We start from the raw sequence: 24,992 nt of genomic DNA on the forward strand, positions 1-24,992 counted from the left end.
TTTGACCATCCCATCTATATCTTCCTGTAGCCCAAGACACTCAACCTCACTGTTAACCACCTGGTCAATCTTTGTGTCATCCACAAACTTACTAATCCTACCCCCCACATCATCATCTATGCCGTTTATATAAATGATGAATAATAGGGGACCCAGCACAGACCTTTGTGCTACGCCACTGGTCACTGGCTTCCAGTCACTAAAGCAGCCTTCTGTCATCACCCTCTGTCTCCTGCAACTAAGCCAATTTTGAATCCACCTTAACAAATTACTCTGTATCCCATATGCATTTGCCTTCTTTATAAGTCTCCCATGTGGGACCTTGTCAAAGGCTTTGCTGAAATCCATATAAACTACATCAACCATGCTACCCTCATCTACACACATGGTCACCTCCTCAAAAAATTCAATCAAATTTGTTAGGCATGACCTCCCTCTGATGAAGCCATGCTGACTATCCCTGATCAAACCTTGCCTCTCCAAGTGGAGATAGATTCTCTCCTTCAGAATTTTCTCCAGTAGTTTCCCTACCACTGATGTGAGACTCACTGCCCTATAGTTCCCTGGGTTATCTCTACAACCCTTCTTAAATAGTGGAACCACATTAGCTGTTCTCCAGTCCTCTGGCACCTCCCCCGTGGCCGGAGAGGAATTAAAAATTTGGGTCAGAGCCCCTGCAATCTCCTCCCTTGGCTCCCTCAGCAGCCTGGGACACAAATCATCCGGACCTGGAGATTTGCCCACTTTTAAGCCTGCCAACACCTCCAATACCTTGTCACTCCCTATATCAATTTGCTCAAGAACCTCGCAGTCTCTCTCCCCGAGCTCAAAATCTTCATCCTCATTCTCTTGGGTGAAGACGCATGTGAAGTATTCGTTCAACACTCTACCGATGTCCTCTGGCTCCACCCATAGATTGCCCCCTTGGTCCCTAATGGGCCCTACTTTTTCCCTAGTTATCCTCTTCCCATTGATATACATAGAATATCCTGGGATCTTCCCTACTTTTACCAGCCAGAGCTTTCCTTCTTTGCTCTCCTATTTGCTTTCTTAAGCTTCACCCTGCACTGTCTGTACTCCACTAATGCCTCCACTGATTTGCTCCCCTTGTACCTGCTAAAAGCCTCTCTTTTCCTTCTCATTGTATCCTGAATATCTCTGGTCATCCATGGTTCTCTGGGCGTGTTACTCCTTCCTATCACCCTAGAGGGAACATGTTGAACCTGTACCCTCCCCATTTCCTTTTTGAATGCCCCCCACTGCTCCTCTGCAGAATTCCCCACAAGTAACTGTTCCCAGTCTACCTTGGCTACATCCTGCCTTATTTTACTAAAATCTGCTCTCCCCCAATCCAAAACATTTTTTTGCATAAGAGTCCAGCACAAGGGAGTCCTCTCAGTATATTCATCCCCTGAGTATTGGATCTGTCAAACCTCCTCAGGATCTTATATGTTTCAATAAGAGCAACTCACATTCCTCTAAACTCCAATGGATATAGACCCAACCAGCTCAACCTTTCCTCATAAGATAACCCCTTCATCCCAGGAATAAATCTAATGAACCTTCTCTGAACTGTGTCTAATGCAATTATATTCTTTCTTAAATAAGGAGGCCAAAATTGTACACAGTATTCCAGATACGGCCTAACTAAGGCCCTGTACAACTGCAGCAACACTACTCCACTTTAATACTTGATTCCCCCTTGCAATAGTTGACAACATTCCATTTGCCTTCCTAATTACTTGCTGCACCTGCAGACCAACTTTTTTGTGATTCACTTATCAGAATATCCAGATCCTTCTGCACTGTATAGTTCTGCAATCTTCCCCCATTCAAATGCTATACTGTATTTTTATTCTTCCTGTCAAAGTAGACAAGTTCATATTTCCCCACATTATATTCCATCTGCCAAATTTTTGTCCACCGCTTAACCTATATAAATCCTATAAATTTGTAGACTCCTCATGTCCTCTTGACAATTTACTTTTCTACCTATCTTTGTGCCATCAGCAAACTTACTATGCATTTGGTCCCTTTATCCAAGTCATTGATATAGATTGTAGATAGCCGAGGCCCCAGCACCGATCCCTGTGGCACTCCACAAACTTGCCAACCTGAGAATGACAATATACCTACTAACTGCTTCCTGTTAACTAAACAATCCTCTATCCATGCTAAAATGTCGCCTGTTACACCGTGAGCTCTTATTTTGTCTAGTAACCTTTGATGTGGCACCTTATCGAATGCCTTTTGGAAATCCAGGTGCACCACATCGACAGGTTCCCTTTTATACACTTGCTTGTTGCTTCCTCAAAGAACTCTAATAAATTAGTCAAACATGATTTCCCTTTCACAAAATCATGTTGACTCTGCCTGGTCAAATTATGATTTACTGAATGTCCTGCTATTAGCTCCTTAATAATGGATTCTAGCATTTTCCCTATGACAGATGTTAGGCTAACTGGCCTACAGTTTCCTGCTTTCTGACTCCTTCCTTTCTTGAATAGAGGTGTTACATTAGCAATTTTGAATCTGCTGGGACCTTGGTAGAATCAAGGAAATTTTGGAAGATCACAACCAATGCATCTACTATCTCTGCAGCCACTTCTTTTAAGATGCTAGTATGAAAGCCATCTTGTCCTGGGGGCTTGTCAACCTTTAGTTCTAATAGTTTTCTCAGTACATTTCACCTAGTGATGATGATTGTTTTAGGTTTCTCCCTCCCTTTTAACTTTCAATTTTCAAGTATTCTTGGTTTTACTTTGTGTCTTCTACGGTGAAGACAGACACAAAATATCTGTTCAAAGCTTCTGCCACTTGTTCGTCATTATTAGTTCCCCAGGCTCACCTTCTAATGGATAAACACTCATTTCAGTTACTCTCCTCCTTTTTATATCCTTGTAGAAACTTTTACGATGTATTTATATATTTCTAGATAGCTTTTTTTCATACTCTCTTTCTCCATCCTTATCATTTTTTTAGTCACTCTTCGCTGGTTTCTAAAATCTGTCCAATCCTCTGAGCTGCCAAAAAATCTTTGCAGTATTATATGCTTTTCCTTTCAAATTGATACTATTCTTAACTTCCTTAGTTAGCCAGGGATGGTGCATTCTTCTCATAAAGTCTTTCTTTACTCAATGGAATGTGCCTTATTTGCTGAGAGTTATGAAACACCTCCTTAACACAGATCATACACTAATCCAATCAAATCCAGAAACAGTGACTATCTGCACCTGTGTCAAATGTTATTATTTTCCAGTTTTTAACGAGAAGAACTGCACTGAATTAAAAATTCTGAACTAAAAAGTTATAAAATATGTATGCGGTCTGTAGATTCAAGTGCATATTTTGTGAAAAAGTATGCTCTTCTGACAGTTAAGTCCTGCAATTTTTGTTTAGGATTGCTACAAAGGCCCCTTGTGTTTGACAGAGATCCATTAAAACAATTTTAATGGCAGCAAACTATCAGCAAGTTTCTCCTTCCCAAATTCAGCAAATTAAGACTCTTCCGAATTCAATGTGATTAGATAGGTTGCATTACCATATAAGCAAAACCCCCACTGTTATTTTGCAGCCCATAACTCATTTCACAAGATATAAAGGCTGACTCCTTGGTGTTAATAGATGGACTTCACCAAATGAATGTAAAATCAAAAATAATTCCCAACAGCTTTAGTCACAGAGGCATAAACATAAGATTCCACAATTAAAAAGTTGTGAAGTCTCGTTCAACCTTTTTTAAAAAATGTTTAGAATTAAACCTTGGGAAAACTGTCACACTTCATTCTCAACCTCAATGTAAGATGATATTATTTTCCTTAACATTCTTACTATTTGGTTTGGAAATTTATACAATAGAGTCAGACTACTGGGGTAAGATCACCTGGTTGTAAGTAAACAGTAAAAAATTTGGCTTGAAACAAATACAAGTATCAGTTCCCCAGCACTGGTACAAGAAAAAAATGTTAATATCAGAATTGGGTTTTCTGCAATTCTTTTTGATGCTTATCTGTAACAACAGCATTTATATATAGTGTATTTATACAAAGTAACATTCCAAGATGCTTCAAAAGAACACCTTGGCCAGAATTTTTAGCTCGTTGGGTGGGCGCACGCCTGGCCTGAACGTGCGTAAAATGATGCGCGATGACGCCAGGCGAGCGTCCCGATGTCATCACGCACTCGGGCGATATTTCGGTCAGTGGGCATGTGCGGGAGTCGGCAGTGCGCCTGCTGAAAATTAACAGACATATTAAGGCCATTAACAATGTAATTGAATTAAATTTTTCGCTACCTGTCCAACCTTATGGTTGGCAGGCAGGCGAAAAGGCCAAGTGGCTTTTGCATTTTTTGCGAAACCTCATCCATGGGCGGGATGAGGTTTCGATCCTTCATTAAAAAAAATAAAAAATGTTCATACTAATTTCTAATGTGTCCTTGCTCATGTGTCAGAGCCGCATGAGGGGACATACTTTTTAACACCTAAAATTCTTTATTTTTTTAATATCTTCATCTCCCTGAGGCAACTCTGTGCCTTAGGGAGGTTTTCCTGCGTGCACCCACACGCATTCTCGCTTTCCTTCCCCCCTCACACAGGCAGCACTGAGCGCTGCAGCCCACGTTTCACACTGGCCTTAATTGGCCCGTTGGTGTGAAATCACGGTCTGGCCCCGATCGCAGCTTCCTGGCTTCCCGACTGCTCCTGTCCGCTCCCGCCGAGCCCACCCGACGAGGTAAAAATTCTGGCCCTTGAAACAAAATTTAACATCAACTTTTACGAAAAGGTATTGGGCGGAATCTTCCATTCTGGAGAATGAGTCCAATGGCAGATGGGAAAGTTGGCGTGATTCTCGCTGAGTGGCGGGATGGCTGAACACACATGATTGTCCACTGTTCAGCTTATTAATTATGCATCAATGAGGAGCACGGCGAATCTCGTGGTGGGGCGGGCATGAAGTCATCCATCCTGCTGTTACTTCATGAGGTCAAAGGTCCTGGGACCATATCTAAAGGCTGCGCAGGCATCCATCCATTCACTGCAGGCCAGGTACATTGGATAACCCATCCAGGATAGCCCCAAAACGGAAACAACCTTTGGCCCCACGGTTTATCAAATCCTCCCTGGAGACTCTCCTCAAGACCATCCAGGAAAGACAGGAAGTTCTCTGTCTGAGGGGTGGGAGCAGTAGCTCCTCCCACCTGACCATGGTGGCCTGGGAGGAGGTCACCGGGGTGGTTATCACCCATGGGACCCAAAAAGGGACTGCCCTGCAGTGCAGGAAAAGGATGAATGACCTGCTGTGCTATGCCAGGGTAAGTGCACTGTCTACTCACTGCAAACTCTCACTCTCACAACGACAACAGACAGCCTAAGGGTTAAAATGCACAGGGATGTCACACACGGCCAGCAGATGGGATATCAGCACTGAATGAGTGCCAGTCACTTTAAGCTCTCCATCTCATATTAGTTCCTGGACAAACAGCTTCTTATTCCCTTACTGGTGAGGGATCAGCAGCTACAATAGGCCTGCATGCTTCTGAACTGCTCATTCACTCACCGGTCTCATAATCAACCCCTCTGTCTTTCTGTAGGATAAGAAAGCCCATGTCAAGGGAGAGCATACCCAGACAGGAGGTGGCATTCCAGAGATCTGTCTCCTCACTAATTTCGAGGAACAGGCCGCAGAGCTGGCAGGAGAGGAGAGAGGACATGCCTGCACGGAAGGTGAGATGGGCCTCCCCCAACAAGCCAGTGACGATGCAACCAGAATACATCTACAAGATGTGGGCAATGAGTGTGAGTGATCTTTAATGCTTAGTCATACGAACATACCAACAAGGAGCAGGAGTAGGCCATTCGGCCCCTCGAGCCTGCTGCACCATTTAATAAGATCTTGGTTGACCTGATAGTAACCTTAAATCTGCATCAGGCATACCCCCGATAACCTATCATCCCCATGCTTATCAAGAATCTATCCATCTCTGCCCGAAAAATATTCAAAGACTCTGCTTCCACCACCTTTTCAAGAAGAGAGTTCCAAAAACTCACGACCCTCTGAAAGAAAAAGTTTCGCCTCATCTCTGTTTTAAATGAGTGACCCTTATTTTTAAACAGTGACTCCTAGATCTAGATTCTCCCACAAGGGGAAACATCCTTTCCACATCCACCCTGTCAAGACCCCTCAGGATCTTACATGTTTCAATCAAGTCGCCTCTTACTCTTCTAAACTCCAGCGGATACAAGCTTAGCCTGCCCAACCTTTCCTCATAAGAAAACCCACCCATTTCAGGTATTAGTCTGGTAAAGCTTCTCTGAACTGCTTCCAATGCATTTACATCCTTCCTTAAATACAGTACACAGTACTCCAAATGTGGTCTCAATCATGCTATGTACAACTGAAGCATAACCTACTTTTATATTCAATTCACCTCTCAAGAAATGATAACATTCTATTAGATTTCCTAATTACCTGCTGTACTTGCGTATTAGCCTTTGTGATGCATGCACTAATAAATCACGGATTCTCTCTTTTCTCTATTCCAGGTACCAGCAAGAAAAGGGGGTGGATGTCATCCTCTACGTGCCACATGCCCAGCCGCCAGTCCACCTCTGAGGAGGAAGCCTTTGTACCCTCTGAGGAAGAACTGTCACTGCGTTCACCTGTACCTTCCACCAGCGCAGATACACCACAATCTGGTGATCACCTCACAGACACAGGTCCACAGCTGGAGGAGGTCTCTGACACTCGGAGAACTGCTGAAGACCAGACACCTGCTGAGATGGGATCTTATGATCAGTCTCTGGATCAGGCCCCAATTCACCTCTTGGAGCTTCAGAGACAGGCAGGGGAACACCAGGCAGAGTTATCAAAGGCCTTCTGCAGACTGGACCGAAGGCTGCAGGAGTCTGTCCACGTTCTGTCTGCTTTTGTACTCTGGCATGTGAGCGCATCAAAGTCTCCATAGGAAGGGTGGCAGCTGCTTTGGAGACCTATGTCTAGCCATTTCTGCTGGATTTGCGCTCAGACCAACGCACCATCACTCTAGTCATGGGTGAGTTTCAGTAGTGGCTAGGCGAGAGGGGGACTGGGCAGTATGTACCATCTACAAGATGCACTGCAGGAACTTGTCAAGGTTCCTTAGACAGCACCTTCCAAACCCATGACCACCACCATCTAGAAGGACAAGGGCGGCAGACACATGGGAACATCACTACCTGGAAGTTCCCCTCCAAGTCACTCATCATCCTGACTTGGAAATATATCGCCGTTCCTTCACTGTCACTGGGTCAAAATCCTGGAATTCCCTCCCTAACAGCACTGTGGGTGTACATACACCACATTGACTGCAGCGGCTCAAGGAGGCAGCTCACCACCACCCTCTCAAAGGCAATTAGGGATGGGCAATAAATGCTGGCCCAGCCAGCAAAGCCCACATTCCATGAATGAATGTTTAAAAAAAGTAATTTAAGGGTCCAGAATGTTGCCCCCCCCAACGTAGTCCCATCAGGATCTTCAATTGCACAAATTCTCCCACATTGTCACCACAGTGAATAGTCTATAATTCCACATCAGCAACATCAGGCAATGCCCATCATTTGTGACAGTGCAGCCTGGCCAATACACCTGTCAGTTAATTATCACAGGTAACCATGCTTTAGCCCAGGGAGAAGTGCTCATTGATGTTATTGAATTTACTGCAGCCGTTGCACTGATGTTGCTTGTTTGTGGATGGCATGAGTAATTGTTGCAACTTAAATTAGATTTGTCTGTCCAATGTGTCATTTATAATGACTTTGTGTGTGAAATGTTTTTGAGCACCATAATGTCAGCCTTCGAAGCCCATATGCTTCCATACTTGTCTGTAGGAAGAAGATATAATGTCTGCGTTTAAGGCTGAATGCCCTTCCTTGGTGATTTGTCATTCTCTGCATGCATAACGTTGAACTAGCCAAGTAAGAATATAATGGGCACCTTAGACTTGACTGCAAGAGGGGTTAGAGTGCATGATTTAAGGGGCATGTGTTCACAAATAGCCATTTTCTGATCTCCCACGATTTTTATTTGAAGCCGCAAGGCTCCTTAGCAAGGCTTTTGGTAGTCCTTGGATAAAGGCACAGCATTCAACTCGATGTGGAATTCATTGCATGATAGGGCTCTCATTGACTTAAGATGTATATACAGGATTGGCTTTTTGAGCTGTGGTGTCTTGAGGACTGGGATGCTCTCAATGCGATGTAAATCCAACTTTCTTAAGGCCTCAGCAGGGTCCATACAGGAAAGAATTACTCATTGGCTGTTGTGTTGAGAATGACTTCACAAGGTATCCTTTATGCAAAGGTCATCTAGGACAGAGGCTTGTCAGGCAGGGTCCCGCGTGGTCGCACCTCAACAAACCACTGTCCTGGTGAGACACACTCAGTGAGGACAATGAAAACAAACTTCGAAAATTTACTGCATGATCTCAATGTTAATGGTTACTGCTTCATGACATGCGAATAGCGATTGGTAGGGAGTAGCAAGATGATGCCTTAACGTTCTGCATTGAGAAGAACTGGCAATGGGACATGTGGTGCTATCGTGCTGCTGCTCCCTGTTGAGCAATCCAGCTGGTAATGCCTGAAAGAGTGATATGTGTGGTCACGGCACCTTCCTGAGCAGATGTCAGGCTCACATGAGTGCACCCCTGTATGATTTGTAATTCCAGCTGTTTATAAGCTGCCATGTACACTGACCTGGTGAGGGCATGTGTAAAAGTACCATATTATGTGGAGTCAACTAAGGATGTGCGAGAAGGTATGTTGTTCAGGTTCTACAGTGGCCATATGTTTCCAAGGCTACTCAGTTAACTGTGGTTTAAGCCCTTCCAAGGATGATCCCACATTAGGGCAGACAACGAATACTGACATTTCAATAATTATTATGGGCTCATTGAACTTTCCGAAAAATTTCTTGTTGAGATAAAAGGTGATGGGGTCTTCCATGCAGCAAAGGCGAAAGCAACTAACTATTGGGAGAATGTGTTTGAACTTTACTCCTCCTCTAAACTTGTAGCTATCAGGTTATCTTGGGCACAATCTGCCACATCATACCCATGCGATGGCCTCTTCACGTGGCTTGTCTACATCCTGGCCCTCATCAGGTGCATCCCCTTCCGTGTCCTCCTCATCCGAGGAGACATCTCGCTCCTCTATTTCTCCCTCAGGCAACATATCCGCCCTTTGAAGCACAAGGTTGTGCATGGTGCAGCAAACAATGATGATCTGGGACACTCTCTGTGGTGAGTATTGGGGAGCCCTACCTGACCAGTCTAAACTTCAGAAATGCATCTTCAGGAGGCCAATTGTCTGCTCCATCAAGGACCTGGTGATGGAATGTGCAACATTATATCTCTTCATTGCCACTATTTGGATGACAAATAAGCGTCATCAGCCAAGTTTTCTGGGGTACCCCTTGTCCCTGAGGAGCCAGCCCTGAAAGTACCATGGTCCCTTAAAGATTTGTGATACCTGCGGGTATGTCAAGTTGTAAGAGTCATGAGCGCTCCTTGGGTACCTAGTTCAAACGTACAGGATCTGCTTTTTGTGACCACAAATTAACTGGATGTTCAGAAAGTGAAATCCTTTTCGGTTGGTACATCTCATTGGCTGTTGCCAGGGGGCTCTCAAGGCCATATGTGTGTAGTCGATGACACCCTGCACTTGTGGGAAACCACATATCGTTGCGAATCCTTCTGACAGCCTGGCTTTCGGCATCCATGAGGAACTGGACATACTGGTGAACTTTACTGAAAAGAGCATCAGTCACCTTCCTTATCTATTGTATGTCACCAACTGGGAGATTCCACAAAGGTCCCCAGGGGAGTGCAGCGTTTACCTTCAAAGCCACCAGCATGGGATGCCTTCTAAGTACTTGCAGCATAAGTTCTTCATGGAAAAGGTGGCAAATGTGAGCTACCACACCATTGGACAAGTGAAGGCACCTGTGGCATTGCCTTTCGTTCATTCCCATAAATGAGCAGCATCTTCGTTATACCCGTGGTTGTGCCAATGTTCATCATTGCATTTTCCCCTCTTCGGGAGCATCTTGGAATTCTTGGGGTCCTGCTTCCTCTTGCTGCTCAGGCTGCTGCTCCTCCTGGACCTGTGCTATTTGGTGACAGGTCCTTCTTCTCCTCATTCGTATTAGAGCAATAACCAAGGCAGGGTTGCCAGCAGCCACATTCTCCATTCCTCTTTGTATCTGTCAGTGAATACATTTGAGAACTTATTAATTCTATCCCTTAGCTGGTTTCCCTTCATCTCCAAGCCAGGAAGCCAGCACAAAGCCCTTGGCCTGGCCTCTGTCTAAGGCATAGCATCCCCAGGCCATCCCCTGCAGGTGAAACACATCCTGGATGACCACAGATGGCTGATCCTCCCCTTCATACATGACCGCGCCTGCAGACATAGCGCCTTGATCAGGTTTATTACAGCCATGTGCGAGAACCCTCCTTCAGCCAATTGTCAGCTTGCCTCCATGAGCCTAGACACTCTATATAGAGGACATAGCCTTGTCATAATGTCATGACTTTAGGCATTGTGCCTTGTAAGCCATGACCATTAAACTGGGAATATTGCTTGGAGTGTGATTTAACCTCCATCCCTTTTCACATGCCTCTGTCAGGAACAGATGGTAAATCACACCTACTCCAAATGTAGCCCCAAAACTTAATGGAAACTCACATGAATGCTCACCATTAGTCAAGGAATAATGGTCCTTCAATGGTCATTTGACCCACAAAACCAGTACTCAGTTGGGCCTCGTTCTCCATGGCTTAAGCAAATAATTAATAGAGTGTCCCTTCACTTGGCCAAAAAGAGTAGTCCTGAACCCTTCCCACACGTTTTGAGACCTCTTCCATTTCATTTTCTTCATGCTCACTTTTCAAACTGAATCATTGCTCAGCAAAGATGAAGATGGCATTGTTAACATTTTGAGTGTGACCAACACCTTCCAACCTTGGTGTCAAACACCAAGTTCCTCCCATCCTTCTCCACAATCACCTCCTCCTAATTCCATTCCATCCTACAACCATCCAGCCTTCCCCCCACCCTTGACCTCACTATTGTTCATGTGGTTGTTCCTGTTCTCACCCCGTGTCCTTCAATGATGACAGCCCCATGCCCTTTGTTGATCTGACCCCTCCCTTTCTTGAGCCATCTGCACCCTTACCTTCAGAGGCCCCCCCACATTCCAATGCCCCTCCATGACTTTAGAATTATCGACTTACCGGATCTAAAGGCCACCCCTGTGTGACTGTGCCCTCTGCGCCCACTACCATGCCTTGAACCCCAGGACCAAATGCCTTAGTTGACCGACCATGCCTCACACACAATTTTGGCTGCCCGGAGAAGACTTCCCCTGCCCAAGACCAGGACCAAGACATGCGTGCCATGCAGAAACCTCTGAACTTGTCCCCGACAGTGTACCCTCACTTCCTGGACAGTCTCTTAAACATGTCCCCGATAGTGTGGCCTCACTTGCTGGACTATCACTTAAAACATGTCCCAGACAATGTGGCCTCATTCTCAGAGAACCCCTGTTGTAATCTGAGGTTCAATACACCTTTCAGAGAATGTGAGCAAATTGACAACGTGACTGTATTACACAATTGCTGTGTAGTGCGGGCTAGAATGTTAATCAGTAGTTTAGAGTAGGGTCTGGTTGGAGAAGGAGTAATTTAAACATGTTCCCGACAGTGTGGCCACATTCCCCAGAAAGTCTCTTAAACATGTCCCCCGGACAGTCTTTCACCCTTCCGCTCTGGTCTTCCCCCATCCCACTTAATCCTGTCTCCGTCTTACCCTTCCCCATTTGATCTCCTCTCAGCCTCGTCCTGCCTCCATCTCACTCGTCCCTGCTGGTCCTTCCACACCCTCCCCACACCAAGTCTTTCCTCTGTCCCACCCTTCACTGCTGATCGTGCCTCCCGTGCCCAGCCTTGGTGTAGCTTGTTCTACTGGCACTTGATATATAACGGTGTAAGAGGAAGGTGAAAGCAGCAGCTACTGACCTCCAAGATGTGGATGAAGCAAAGCTCGCCAGGTGCACAGCACTTATATATAGTCGTAAAACAGGACGTTCTAATTAGCTGCTGCAGGGGAACTTAAATTGGATGGGAAACATGATTTCAGCAAGTTGGCCTTTTAATGAGCATTCATGACATGCTAATGAATGCAAATGGAGTTCCCAGCATCGCTCAGTGGGAAAGACGGCCTACTTTTAACCTGCTTTGGAAGTTGGGAAAGCAAAATTCCAAAGTAATTTCCCACCATCAGGAAACTGATTTTTTAGTTCACGCCAAATTAAGTGCCCCTGTCTGCCATGGCTACCCACTGCTAGCAGGATCAAAAGGTTCCGCACATTAGGACAGATGACCAAAAGCTTAGTCCAAAAAATATGCATCTTAAAGAAGGGCATAGAGGTAGAGGGGAGGAATGATAGAGGAGGGAAATTCCAGAGCATATGGCCTAAGTAGCTCAAGGCACAGCTCCCAATGGTGGAACGGATAAAATTGAATATGCACAAGAGGCCAACATTGGAGGAGCACAGAGGGATCTCAGATAATTGTAGAGCTGTAGAAGATTACAGAGACACTTGGTGGTTGTACATGAATTGGCTGTTAATTGCATCAGATTGTAGGCATTAATTGGCGATTCACTGATGCTCATATTCATGACCTGCGATTGTTGATTTGCAGGTGCGTGATTTACAATGTGTGTCTCTGTAAATAAAAGCTTGTAAGTGTATAAAGGCTGGTGACCAGCTCTATCCTTCACCACCTGGCCATCTGAGTTGTAACATATGGAGGGACAAAGATATGGAGGGATATAAAAACAAAGGTGAGAATTTTGAAATTGAGGTGTTGCTAAGACCAGAAGCCAATGCAAGTCATTGAGCACAGGGGTGATGGGTGAATGGAACATGTTGGGAAGCAGGGTTTTAGAGGAGCTAAAGTTTACAAAGGGTGGAACATGGGAGGCCAGCTTGGAGTGCATCGGAGCAGTCAAACAGTGTGAAAAATCAGAGAGAGTGGAGAGTTAGAAAGAGGTGATGATCATTATGATAGTCTGCTGCTAAAACATCAAAATAGTTGTATAGATATAAAGCTTAGTCAAAGTGACAACTATTGGGGGAGTTAGGTGAGGAGGTGTTCCTTTCCTTTTGCTTTTATCTAACTTTCTCACCCTGTTCTTACTCTATTACAGGGGAAGAAGCTAGCTGTTTGGTGAGGATCTGGTAAGTAGTTAAGATCTATTCCTGTCCCAAGGTTTAACTTTGTATACGAACTGGTGGTAAAGTTAATAAAATATATGAAAAGGAATATAAAAAAAGTGAATAATATAATTAAGTAATTAATTAAAACACTTTAAGGATGGCAGGACAGGCGATGTGTCAAGGCTGCAGCATGTGGGATCTCCTGGATGCCAATGTGATCCAGGGAAAACACGTCTGCAGTAAGAGCTTGCAGCTCGAGGAGCTCTGGCTCAGAGTCTTGAGCTGGAGGCTGAGTTGCAGATGTTGTGACACATCAGGGAGGGGGAAAGTTACCTGGATGCTTTGTACCAGGAGGCAGTCACACAAACTTAGGGTAGGGTCTTCTGATTTGGTCAGTGGTCAGGGACAGGAGGGTGCGACTGCAAGTGAGGCAGGTAAGGGGACCCAGAGGGCAGGAATGCAGGAGCCTCAGCCTCTGGAATTGTCCAATAGGTTTGAGGTTTTCTCAGCTTGTTTGGATGAGAGAGGGGGCTGCAGGGTGGATGAGCAAACTGACCATGGAACCGTTCAAGCATTGGAAGCCATTCAAGTTGGGGGAGGAAAAACGGATGCAGAGGCAGTAGGGAACAGTATACTGAGGGAGATTGACACTGTTCTTTGCAGCAAAGAGTGAGAGTCCAAAAGGCTATGTTGCTGGGGTTCGCAACATCTGCTCAGGGCTGGAGAGGAACATGCAGTGCGAGGGTGGGATCCAGCTGTTGTGGTCCATGTAGGCACCAATGAGATAGGTAGAACTAGGAAAGAGGTTCTCTATAGAGAGTTTGAGGAGCTAGGCACTAAATTATAAAGCAGAACCTCAAAGGTAATAATCTCTGGATTATTTCCTGGGCCACATGCAGATTGGTATAGGGTACATAAAGTTAGAGAGATGAATACATGGCTCAAAGATTGGTGTGGGAGAAGTGGTTTCCAGTTCATGGGGCACTGGCAGCAGGACTGGGGAAAGTGGGGGCTGTACCACTGGGATGGTTCACACCTGAATGGTGTTGGGACTGGTGTTCTAGTGAGCCGCATAACTAGAGAAATAGAGAGGGTTTTAATCTAAATATTCGGGGCAGGGGATCAAATTTGGGAAGATGTAGTAAATCAAAGAGTAGAGACAAGGCAAAAGAGAAAGGTATTAATGTGAGAAATGATAAACAGACCATAACAGGAAAGGACAGAGAGTACAGGGAACACAAATCTAAGAGTAAATCAGCAGATAAGGCTGGAAGTTAAAAAAAATAATAAAAGGACAGAACTAAAGGCTCTGCATCTGAATGCATGTAGCATTCAAAACAAAACAGATGACGTGAATAGAAATAAATAAGTATGATCTGATAGCCATTACAGAAAAATGGCTGCAGGATGACATAAATTGGGACCTGAATATTGAAGGACAGGAGGTTAGGAAAAGATGGAAGGATGGCTCTGTTAACTAATGATGGTATTAACACATTAGAGAGGGATGACCTAAGTTCAGGAAACCAGGATGTAGAAACCGTTTGGGCGGAGATGAGAAATTATAAAGGGAAGAAGTCACTTGTGGCAGTGGTTTACAGGCCCCTAACAGTTGAAATTTTTGCAATCAGCAATTAGGACCAGAATTGTGTGTTAAATCTACATCTTCAAATTAATAGGTCTTATTAGCACAGTATGCATTCAGGCCTGATTTCACCCTTTGCCAAAATAACTCCCCTGGTATCCTCACCAACCTTCTGGTCATATCCTGAAACACTGATGGGAAATGTGTGCCTTCTGTTTGGCTCCCAACATCACTTGTAGCTCAGTGAAAATTTTCCCTGTGAGATATGACTCTAGTTCTGGGCCCACCAGGAATTGTGTCCCAAACTTGCAGATTACCTCACACAATTACACGTGACTGCAGTTAAAGCTGTATTGATGTATACTGGGACAGCTTGTATCCATGAAGTAACCTTATCCAAGATGATTAGATAGTGAACACAACCACCTGGAATTTGTGGTAATGGCTCAATAAAATCAATTTGAATGCAGTTGAAGGAGAATCTGGCGGAGGCACCAACCTTAAAAATGCTCTATTTTGACTAGCACCTGGGTTATGCTGCAGGCAAATTAAAGGTTGACCAACTCTCTGGACAACAACAGATTTAGAGGGTCACCAGGCTGATCCTACGATTTTAGAGAAAATAACTTCCAATGACCCTTGACTGTCCACAGGTGTTGAGTGAAACATTTAGAAGAAGTCCCCCACATAACTGGGTGGCAAACATGCAACTGGGAAGTAGCGCCAAGACTCTTTATACATGAGGACTGATTGTGACTCATAGATTGGGAGATTCATACAGTGGACATGTGATGTGGGTTGTGGAAGAGGTTTCCCTTTGTCTTGCCGCTCGTTGGTCTGGCAATAGAGCTCATGTTGAATCTGAAAAGTGTGTAGGGCAATAGTGCAGTGGGGTGAGGGGAGGGGCAGGAGAGTCTGCCGCTGAGTCCTGCTGCAAGGAAGTAGATTCCCTTGGCCTCACATGCTGTGCTGCTGTCTTAGCATATTGGCCAGCTAAAGAGTATCCATGTGCTTGTGGGTATCCTGTTTTGCTATAAGCCTTGATTTTCCCATTGTAGAAAGGACCCTTCTGTCTTTTAACACCATTCAAAATTGGGAGAGCATTGTTACAAGTGCCAGTGGTTTCTGGTTCGTGGTGCAGAAGTTTTCCTTTCAGTAAAATGGCAACCACAGTACTATGTTGATGATATCGGCAGTGGTTGAATAGATGCTGGTTACCACACCAGCTGAATAATGAAGAGCCATAAGTATGGCCACTAATTTGTTATGCTGCTCAGAGTGTGTCTTACATTTGTACTAGTACACCTGCTCAGGAGTAAACCCCGTGAATTAGGTATGTGGTTTCACATTCACGTGATAGGATGACCAATCAGTGTGGCCATGTTGGAACTATCTATCGGCATCGTTAGGACTGGGTGAGCTTATGAGTGTGGCTCAAAGCACGTCTGCCAATGGCCAAGTGATTAAAATTAGGAAAGCTCAAGAGGCCAGAACTGGAGGAACACAGGTTTCTTGGATGGTTGTAGAGTTAGAGGGATTAAAAAGATAGGGAGGGTTCAGGCTGCGTAGGCATTTGAAAACAAACGAGAGAATTTTAAAATTGAGGCAGTGCTTAACCAGGAGTCAAAGTGGGTCATGAGCAGCGTGGTGATGGATGACGGGACATAGTGCCAGTTGGGACACAGGCAGCAGAGTTCTGGGTGGCCTCCAACTTATGGAGGGTGGAACATGGCAGGTGGCGATGAGTGTATTACAATAGGCTAGAGGAAACAAAGGCATGGATGAGGCTTTCAGCAGTCAATAAGCTAAAGCAGGGCAGATTTGAGCTATATTATTTTTATGTTTTTGGTTATCAGGTTCACCTTGTCCGGCGAACGCTAGCTGCACCCTTGATATTAACACATCAGTTGGTACTTGAAACAATATCGGCAGAGAGACCGATTAATTGGACAAACACTGGTACTTTATTGGAACTAAGAACAGAACACTAACACAATGTGTGCTTCTTTAATCACCCCCAGCTCTAGACTCACAGTTACCCAAGTAGCCTGTGCTGTATAGCAATTGGTCGATACAGCCACAAGGTCAGTTAACTACATTCTCTTAAAGGTATATAGCACTCCACTTTACTACAGCCCTCCCCCTTTACTTGAAAGTACAATTGACAAGTATCACAACATCCCAATTATTTACATGAATAACTATTTACAAGTCAAGTCTCTCAGGAGGCTTCCTCAGATGTGTCAAGTGTCGTAGCTCAATGGCCTCAGCTGGTTATTCTGAGACCCCCTTCTCAGGGGTCAACTGTCCACCAGGCTCTTTGGTGGAAGTGGACAAGTTTGTGTCTTCGACCCTGTCGGGTCCAACAGGCCCCACGGATTCTTTCAAATCATGTGACATTTCTTCTGCATGCGGTGCAGACTCAAACGCAAATGATGGCGGCATTCCTTCTAGCGGGACTGTCTCTCTTCTCCGGAGATGTTCTATGTGTTGTCTAATTATTCGGCTGTTTACTGACACATTATAGTGTCACGGCACTCACTTTGCCTGATGGCCAATTGGGCCCATCTCCAAAGCTCTTCGCGAGAACTGTGTCTCCCACCCTAAATTTCTATCATGATTATGATCATCATGTCTAGCCTTCTGGGTCTCTTGGCTTCTCTCCACCCTCCCCCCTAAATTCGGCCTGATAAGAGTTAGACGGGTGCGGAGACATCTCAGCGGGAAAATACTAGTGGTCGTGTGTGGCGTCGTCTGGTATGCGAACAGCTACTGTGACAATCTGGTGCTGATTGTACCCCGTCCAGCTTTTTCATTCTGGACTTAAAAGTTTGGACCGCCCGTTGAGCCAAACCAGTAGAAGCGGGGTGGTAAGGCAAGGTTTTCATATGAGTTATTCCGTTGAGTGTTGTAAACCTGTGGAACTCCCTGCTGGTAAATGCAGTCCCATTGTCTGACAAGAGCACCTCTGGTAACACATAGAACACATAGAAACTAGGAGCAGGAGGAGGGCATTCGGCCCTTCGAGCTTGTTCCGCCATTCAATGTGATAATGGCTGACCCTCTATCTCAACGCCATACTCCCGCTTTCTCTCCAAACCCTTGATGCCCCTAATATCCAAAAAATTATCAATTTCTTTCTTGAATATACTCAGTGACTTGGCCTCCACAGCCTTCTGTGGTAGAGAATTCCACAGATTGGCCACCCTCTGAGTGAAGAAATTTTTCCTCATCTCAGTCCTAAATGCCCTGCCCCGTATCCTGAGACTGTGGCCCCTGGTTTTAGACTCCCCAGCCAGGGGAAACATCCTCCCTGCATCTAGTTTGTCTAGCCCTGTTAGAATTTTATACATTTCGATCAGATCGCCTCTCATCCTTCTAAACTCTAGTGAATGCAGGCCCAGTTAAACCAATCTCTCCTCATACAACAGTCCTGCCATCCCTGATATGAGCCTAGTGAACCTTCGCTGCACTCCCACTATGGCAAGTATATCCTTTCTTAGGTAGGGAGACCAAAACTGTGCACAATATACCACATCCCTACTTCAGAACTCAAACCCTCTTGCAATGAAGGCCAACATACCATTTGCCTTCCTAATTGCTTGCTGCACTTACTTTCATTGACTGATGTACAAGGGCACCCAGATCCTTTTGTACATCCACATTTCCCAATATATCACCATTTAAATAATACTCTGCCTTTCTGTTTTTCAGACAGAAGCTTCATATTTATCCACGTTATATTGCATCTGCCATCTGTTTACCCACACACACAACTTGTCTAAATTGCCCTGAAGTCTCCTTGCATCCTTCTCACAATTCACAACCTCGCCCAGTTTTGTGTCGTCAGCAAACTTGGAAATATTGCATTTGGTTCCCTCATCCAAGTCATTTATATATATAATATATATATATATATCGTGAATAGCTGGGGCCCAAGCACTGATCCCTGCGGCACACAACTAGTCACCGCCTGCCACCCGGAAAAAGACCCATTTATTCCCACTCTCTGTTTCCGGTCTATCAACCAATTCTCAATCCACGCCAGTATATTACCCCTAGTCCCATGTGCATTCATTTTGCCCACTAGCCTCTTATGTGGAACCTTATCAAAAGCCTTCTTGAAATCCAAATACACCACAAACACTGGTTCTCCCTTATCTATTCTACTTAGTTACATCCTCAAAACACTCCAGTTGATTAGTTAAGCACGATTTCCCTTTCTGACCCATGCTGACTTTGTCTAATTCCATTAATGCTTTCCAAGTGTTCTGTTACCAAGTCTTTTATAATAGACTCTAGTATTTTCCCTACTACTGATGTTAGGCTAACCAGTCTGTAATTCTCTGTTTTTTCTCTCCCTCCTTTTCAAATAGTGGGGTTACATTTGCCACCCTCCAATCTGTAGGAACTGCTCCAGAGCCTATAGAATTTTGGAAGATGACCACGAATGCATCCAATATTTCCAAGACCACTTCCTTTAGTTCTCTCTCTCTCCATTAATTTCTCTAGCACCATTTTTTCACTAATACTGATTTTCTTCAATTCCTCCATCTCACTAGACCCTTCTTTCCCTAACATTTCTGGGAAATTATTTGCGTCCTCTTTTGTGAAGACAGAGCCAAAATATGTGTTCAATTCTTCTGCTATTTCTTTGTTTCCCATTATAACTTCCCCCACTTCTGACTGTAAGGTACCTACCTTTGTCTTCACTAACCTTTCTCTCTTCACATATTTATAGAAGCTTTTACCATCAGTTTTTATGTTCCTTGCAAGTTTACTCTCATCGCACACCTGGGCACTGCAAAACTTTGTCGCAAACGGTCTATGCTGGCAGCAGACCTGGGTGACTGGACTTCATAGATGTCCATCCACTTGGAGTGGGCATCTATTAGTAAAAGGAACATCGTGCCCAAGGAGGGACCCACATAGTGGAGGTGCACCCATGGCCGCCCCAGCCATTCCCAGAGGTGCAATGGACCTAAGGGGTGTAGCTTTTGTACATGCTGGTATTGAAGATAACTTTTGACAAGGGTTTCGATGTCCACGTCCATCCATGGCCACCACAAGTAGCTGCACGTGAGCATCTTCATCCTACTAATGCCAGGGTGAGAGCTATGTAATTCGGCTAGTAATAGCCTTCACCCTCTCGGGGGCATGGAGCAGAGCAGTATGCCGTCCTGGCAGGTGAGCTCATATCTGCGATTGAAATAGGGCTTCATGTCATCAGACTTTGGCTCGCCTGACCATCCATTCAAGACCTGCTCCCAGACATGAGATAAAAGTAGATCTCAGCTTGTCCACTCACGGATTTGTTTGGCCTGGACAGGAGAGGAATCCAAAAAAATTAATACTAAGACAAGCTCCTGGGGAATTGGAACCTTCATATTGTTATTTGGCAGGGGAAGGTGGCTCAGTGCGCCAGCATGTGCGATCCGGCTTTCCGATCAGTGAATAAAAGTGTGTTCGTAAGCAGCCAATATCAGTACCCGCCTCTGGATGCGAGCAGATGCATTGGTGGGTATCGCCTTATCCTCTCCAAATAATCCCAGCAGAGGCTTGTGGTTGGGTGTAATGTGAAAATGGTGACCGTGGAGGTATTGATGGAATTTCTGAACACCAAACACAACAGACAAGCCCTTCCTCTCAATTTGAGAGTGTTGTCGCTCTGCAGCACTGAGCGTGCGAGATGTGCAACCAATGGGTCGTTCGGAGCCATCTGATGTGAAAGCACAGCTCCTACTCCATAAGGAGATACGTCGCAAGTTAAAAGCAATTCTTTCTTTGGGTCAAAGTGGACCATTAGGGCCGATGATCTTAATGATTGTTTTACCTTCAGAAACGCATCCTGGTGTGGAGCTTGCCAAATCCTTTTATGGTTTTTCATAAGCAATGCATATAATAGAGCCAGTACAGTTGATAGCTTTGGGAGAAATTGCCCATAGTAGTTTATCATGTCTAAGAAGGCCTTTAGTTCTTTAGTGTTTCTCGGTGCAGGTGCCTCGTGAATATCCTTGACCTTTTCTTCCACAGGATGCAGGCCCTGCGTGTTGACCTTATGGCTGAAGTAAACAACTTCTTTGGTTTGGAAAAAACATTTTTCTCGCTTCAAGTGCACCCCCACTTGTGCATTTCAGCAGGTCCTCCAAATTAACTAAGTGTTCTTCATCGGTTTGTCCAGTGGCTAAGACATCATCCAGATAAACAATGACATGGGGCAGTCCCTGAAGCAGATTTTCCATGGTACGCTGGAAAATAGCACACGCCGATGAGACCCCAAAGGGTAGATGAGTATATTGATACAATCCTCGATGTGCATTGATGGTCACAAATTCCCTAGAGCCGCCTTCCAACTTTACCTGCTGGTAGGCGTGTCTCATGTTGAGTTTTGAATATGTGATGCCCCCTGCCAATTTCTAATATGATTCGTCAATCTTTGGTATTGGTGTCTATCAAGTTTGGCCACTCTGTTTACAGCTAACTTATAATCACCGTAAGCAGACACTTTGGTCTGGTTTTAGTACGGTTACCATGGGTGCCGCCAACTCGGAAAATTGCACCAGTTGTAAGAAACCCAACTTTTCCAGCCTGTTTATCTCGGTCTCAACCTTGTCTCATAGAGCATAAGGGACTGGTCTGGCTCTGATAAATCTGGGGGTTACGTTAGGGTCTACGTGGATTTTGGCTTGTAGCCCACGAATCCTTCCAAGCTCGTCACTGACAATGGAAGCATACTTTTGTAACAATTCCTGTAAGTTTCTCAGTCCGAGTTGAAAAATCTCAGCCCGTTGCAATTTAATTATTTTGAGCTAGTTGTGACCAATTAAACTGGGGCCCGCCCCAGCTACTACTATAAGGGGTAAATATGCAGACTGATCCCCATACTGCACCAGGACTTGACATATCCCTTTCACTCTTATTTCTTCGCCCATATATGTTTTTAATTTAGTGTCCAATTCTTCCAAACTTAAAGGATGGACTCCTTTATTCAAGTGTCTGAATGTATGCTCTCCTATGACAGACATTGATGCCCTGGTATCGATCACCATCTTGATGGGTTGTGCATTGACTCTAATGACTACCTGGATTGGCTCAGTTCTACCCACTTTTAAGTTGTATAATGAGTAGATGTCAGATTCTGCTTCCTCTGGTTCTTCAACAAGACAGATTTCATGATTTCTACTTTTGTTTTTAAAGTGCTGTCCCAGTCTATCTTGACAGTGCCGCATTATATGACCATTGCGGTGGCAGAAAAAGCATTCGACATTTCTGAACTGTTGATCGCCTGCAGGCTGCCTGGATACATTTCTCTCATTAATGTGGGTTTTCACTGTAGTACTGTTGTTCTTTGATGGTCTGTACATAGTAGGCATTCCCCACCTTTCTGCGGAACCCGATGTTTTCACACCTTTTGTTACCGGTCCTTCCTGTCCTACAAGATGAACGGAGCTATTTTGTGTATCTTTATTGCCTCCGAGTCTCTAACAGCACTCTCCATGGCTGTTGCCAATTCTAATGTCTTACTGAAGTCTAGGTTAGTTTCAGATAGCAATCGCTTTTGAATTGCATCGTCCCCGATTCTGCATATCCATCAGTCTCTCAACATGTCATTAATTGAAGTTCCGAACTCACAATATTCCGTTGATCCCTTTAAAGCAGCTACACAGCCAGCGATTGTGTCTCCTGGAAGCCTATTCCTTGAATTGAATTTAAAATGCTGCAGTGACTGAGGGCTTTGGCTTCAGGTGGTTTTTTTACAATGTTTACTAACTTGTCGAAGGTCTTTGTATAGGGGGTGTTAGGTGATGTGAGGCTGTGGATCAGCCCATATGTTTTGCTTCTGCATGAGGACAAAAGAATCGCCCTCTTCTTGTTCTCCCCCATGATGTCGTTAGCGGTAAAGAAGAACGCTAGGCGTTTGACGTAATGAGACCAGTCATTGGAAACAGGGTCGAATGTTTCAAGATGCCCAAACCGCGGCATACTCGGTGACTAAGGAGACTGTGCTTTCAAACAATTTTCAAGGTAGTGGCAAAATAACATAGCTGGCTTACCACGGCTTTCTTGATTGCTGTCAATTGATCCAGTTTATCCTCGTCGCCAGTTTTATGTTTTTGGTTATCAAGTTCGCTTTGTCCTGTGAAAGCTAGCTGCGCCCTTGATATTAACACATTAGTTGGGGCTTGAAACAATATAGGCAGAGAGACCAGTTAACTGAACAAACACTGGTGGTTTATTGGAACTAAAAACTGAGCACTAACACCATGGCTAGAATATTGCCGTTGGCGTGTGGAGGCGGGCCTGACATGCAGTTGCTTCAAATGACGTGAGATGACATCGGGCGTGCGTCCTGACGTCATCACGCATCATTTCGATATTGCATTCAATGGGTGCGCGCCAGAGACAGCTGTGGGCCTGTTGAACTGTCAAAGGCCCATTAAGGCCATTAAGAAATTAATTAACATCATTAACACTGCTGCCCGTCCAACCTTAAGGTTGGCGGGCAGGTGAAGAGCCCAAGTGGCCTTTGCATTTTCCAGGAAACCTCATCAACTGGCGGGATGAGGTTTCCTGAAGGTTTCATAAAATTAATAAATAAGTTTGGTGAAGTTGACAAACATGTCCCAGCTCATGTTGCTTGAGGGGACATGTTTAAATAATTTTTTACCTGAATTTTTAAAAACTTTTATTGTCTACTCAATCTCCCTGACGCAGCTCTGTGCCTCAGGGAGATTTCTGCGCACTTTTGCGATGCGTACGAAAGAGCGCAGACCCCGACTCTCCCTCCTCCCCCTGCCCGCACAGGTAGCACTGAGAGCTATGGAATGCATATTACGCTGGGCAGGTCTGCTCCCGTCCAGCTCGCCGAACATAGGTAATATTCAGCCCCATTTGTACTTCTTCAATCACCTCCAGCTCTAGACTTACAGTTACCCAGGAAACCTGCGCTGTGCAGTGATTGGTCAATACAGTCACATGGTCAACTAATTACATTCTCTTAAAGGTACATAGCACTCCACTTTACCACAATTATGGAGTTGGAATCGGCAGGTTTAGTGATAGTGTGGGGATGTGATCAGAAACTCACTTCAGGGCCAAATAGAATGCCGAAACCGCAAACAGTCTGGTTCAACCTCAGACATTTGCCAGGAAGAGGGATGGATGGTGGTGGTGAATGAATGGAGTTCATGGCTGGGAACAAAGACAATGGGCGGAATTGTCCCAGATTTGCGCTAAGTGCAGTAGCAGGCGGGTAAAACGACGCTGGTGCCATAGTTGGCCTCCAAGTGTTTACGCAAGAGGGGTGCGAGGCAGCTCGATCTCACTCCAGCTACCCCTGCTCCTCAAGGAGTCAGCCTGGGGCCCATTATAATCCCCTCTTCCTGTGACCTCAGCAGCTGCAGCTCCACAGGCCGAGGAGGGTGTCACTGCCACACAGCAGGGCCCCGAAGGCAGGCTGGGACCCTCCAGGTCTCGGCCCGCCAAGGTCATCACATACAGGGCATTGCAGTAGGCAGGCTGCCTCCACCCCCACTGTGGATATCCAGGGAGCACCAAGGCATAGCGGCAGGGTTAGGAAAGTTAAGAAGAATTAATTGCACAGCCTGAGCATGGGTGTTAATCACTTGTACACACTGTTCATTATTGTCAATAAACTCTCAAGAATTCTCCTTGCCTGCAGCTCCTTGTTCTGATGAACAGTGTTCTTGTCACTCAGATGTGAAACCTTTCTGCACAGGATAAAGACAGGTGTCTCAGTCCCGTGCCTCTTCCTTGTGCTTTGTGTAGCCTTCAGGCCAAAATGATGGTCTGGCCTCACACTCCTTGGACACATTACTGATGCCTGCACCTCGATGATGCTTGTCATTGCTGCCAGAATATAATGAACAGATGCCGCAGAGTTCCGTCATTCTCTCGTTGTAGTTCGCCGCATATTGCGACGGAGATCTGAGCGCCACATGAGTGCATTCAATTGCACCCTGCACCTGTGGGAAACCTGAGATCTGTGCGAATCCAATGGCCCTTGCATCCTGGTTGTCCTGGTCCTGGGCGAAATGCACAAAGTTGTGATCCATGGAGAAGATGACATCCGTGACCTCATGGATGCATTTGTGGGTGGTGGATTGTGAAATCCCACAGAGGTCAAC

At 45.1% G+C, this 24,992-nt stretch overlaps 1 protein-coding gene across 1 annotated transcript in view; it reads left to right on the forward strand.

The window, feature by feature from the left end:
* The first annotated feature begins 5,205 nt into the window (after positions 1 to 5,205).
* Positions 5,206 to 24,992, forward strand: part of LOC144686971 (gamma-crystallin S-1-like) — a 39,427-nt gene continuing 19,640 nt past the window's right edge. The window contains exons 1-4 of the mRNA XM_078552813.1: positions 5,206 to 5,313; positions 5,593 to 5,725; positions 6,545 to 6,663; positions 20,247 to 20,312. Of these exons, the coding sequence (XP_078408939.1) occupies positions 5,206 to 5,313; positions 5,593 to 5,725; positions 6,545 to 6,663; positions 20,247 to 20,312 (426 nt within the window). The remainder of the gene's footprint in view (positions 5,314 to 5,592; positions 5,726 to 6,544; positions 6,664 to 20,246; positions 20,313 to 24,992) is intronic.

Source organism: Cetorhinus maximus, chromosome 11 (assembly GCF_964194155.1).
Source record: "Cetorhinus maximus chromosome 11, sCetMax3.hap1.1, whole genome shotgun sequence".
NCBI classification, from domain to species: domain Eukaryota; kingdom Metazoa; phylum Chordata; class Chondrichthyes; order Lamniformes; family Cetorhinidae; genus Cetorhinus; species Cetorhinus maximus.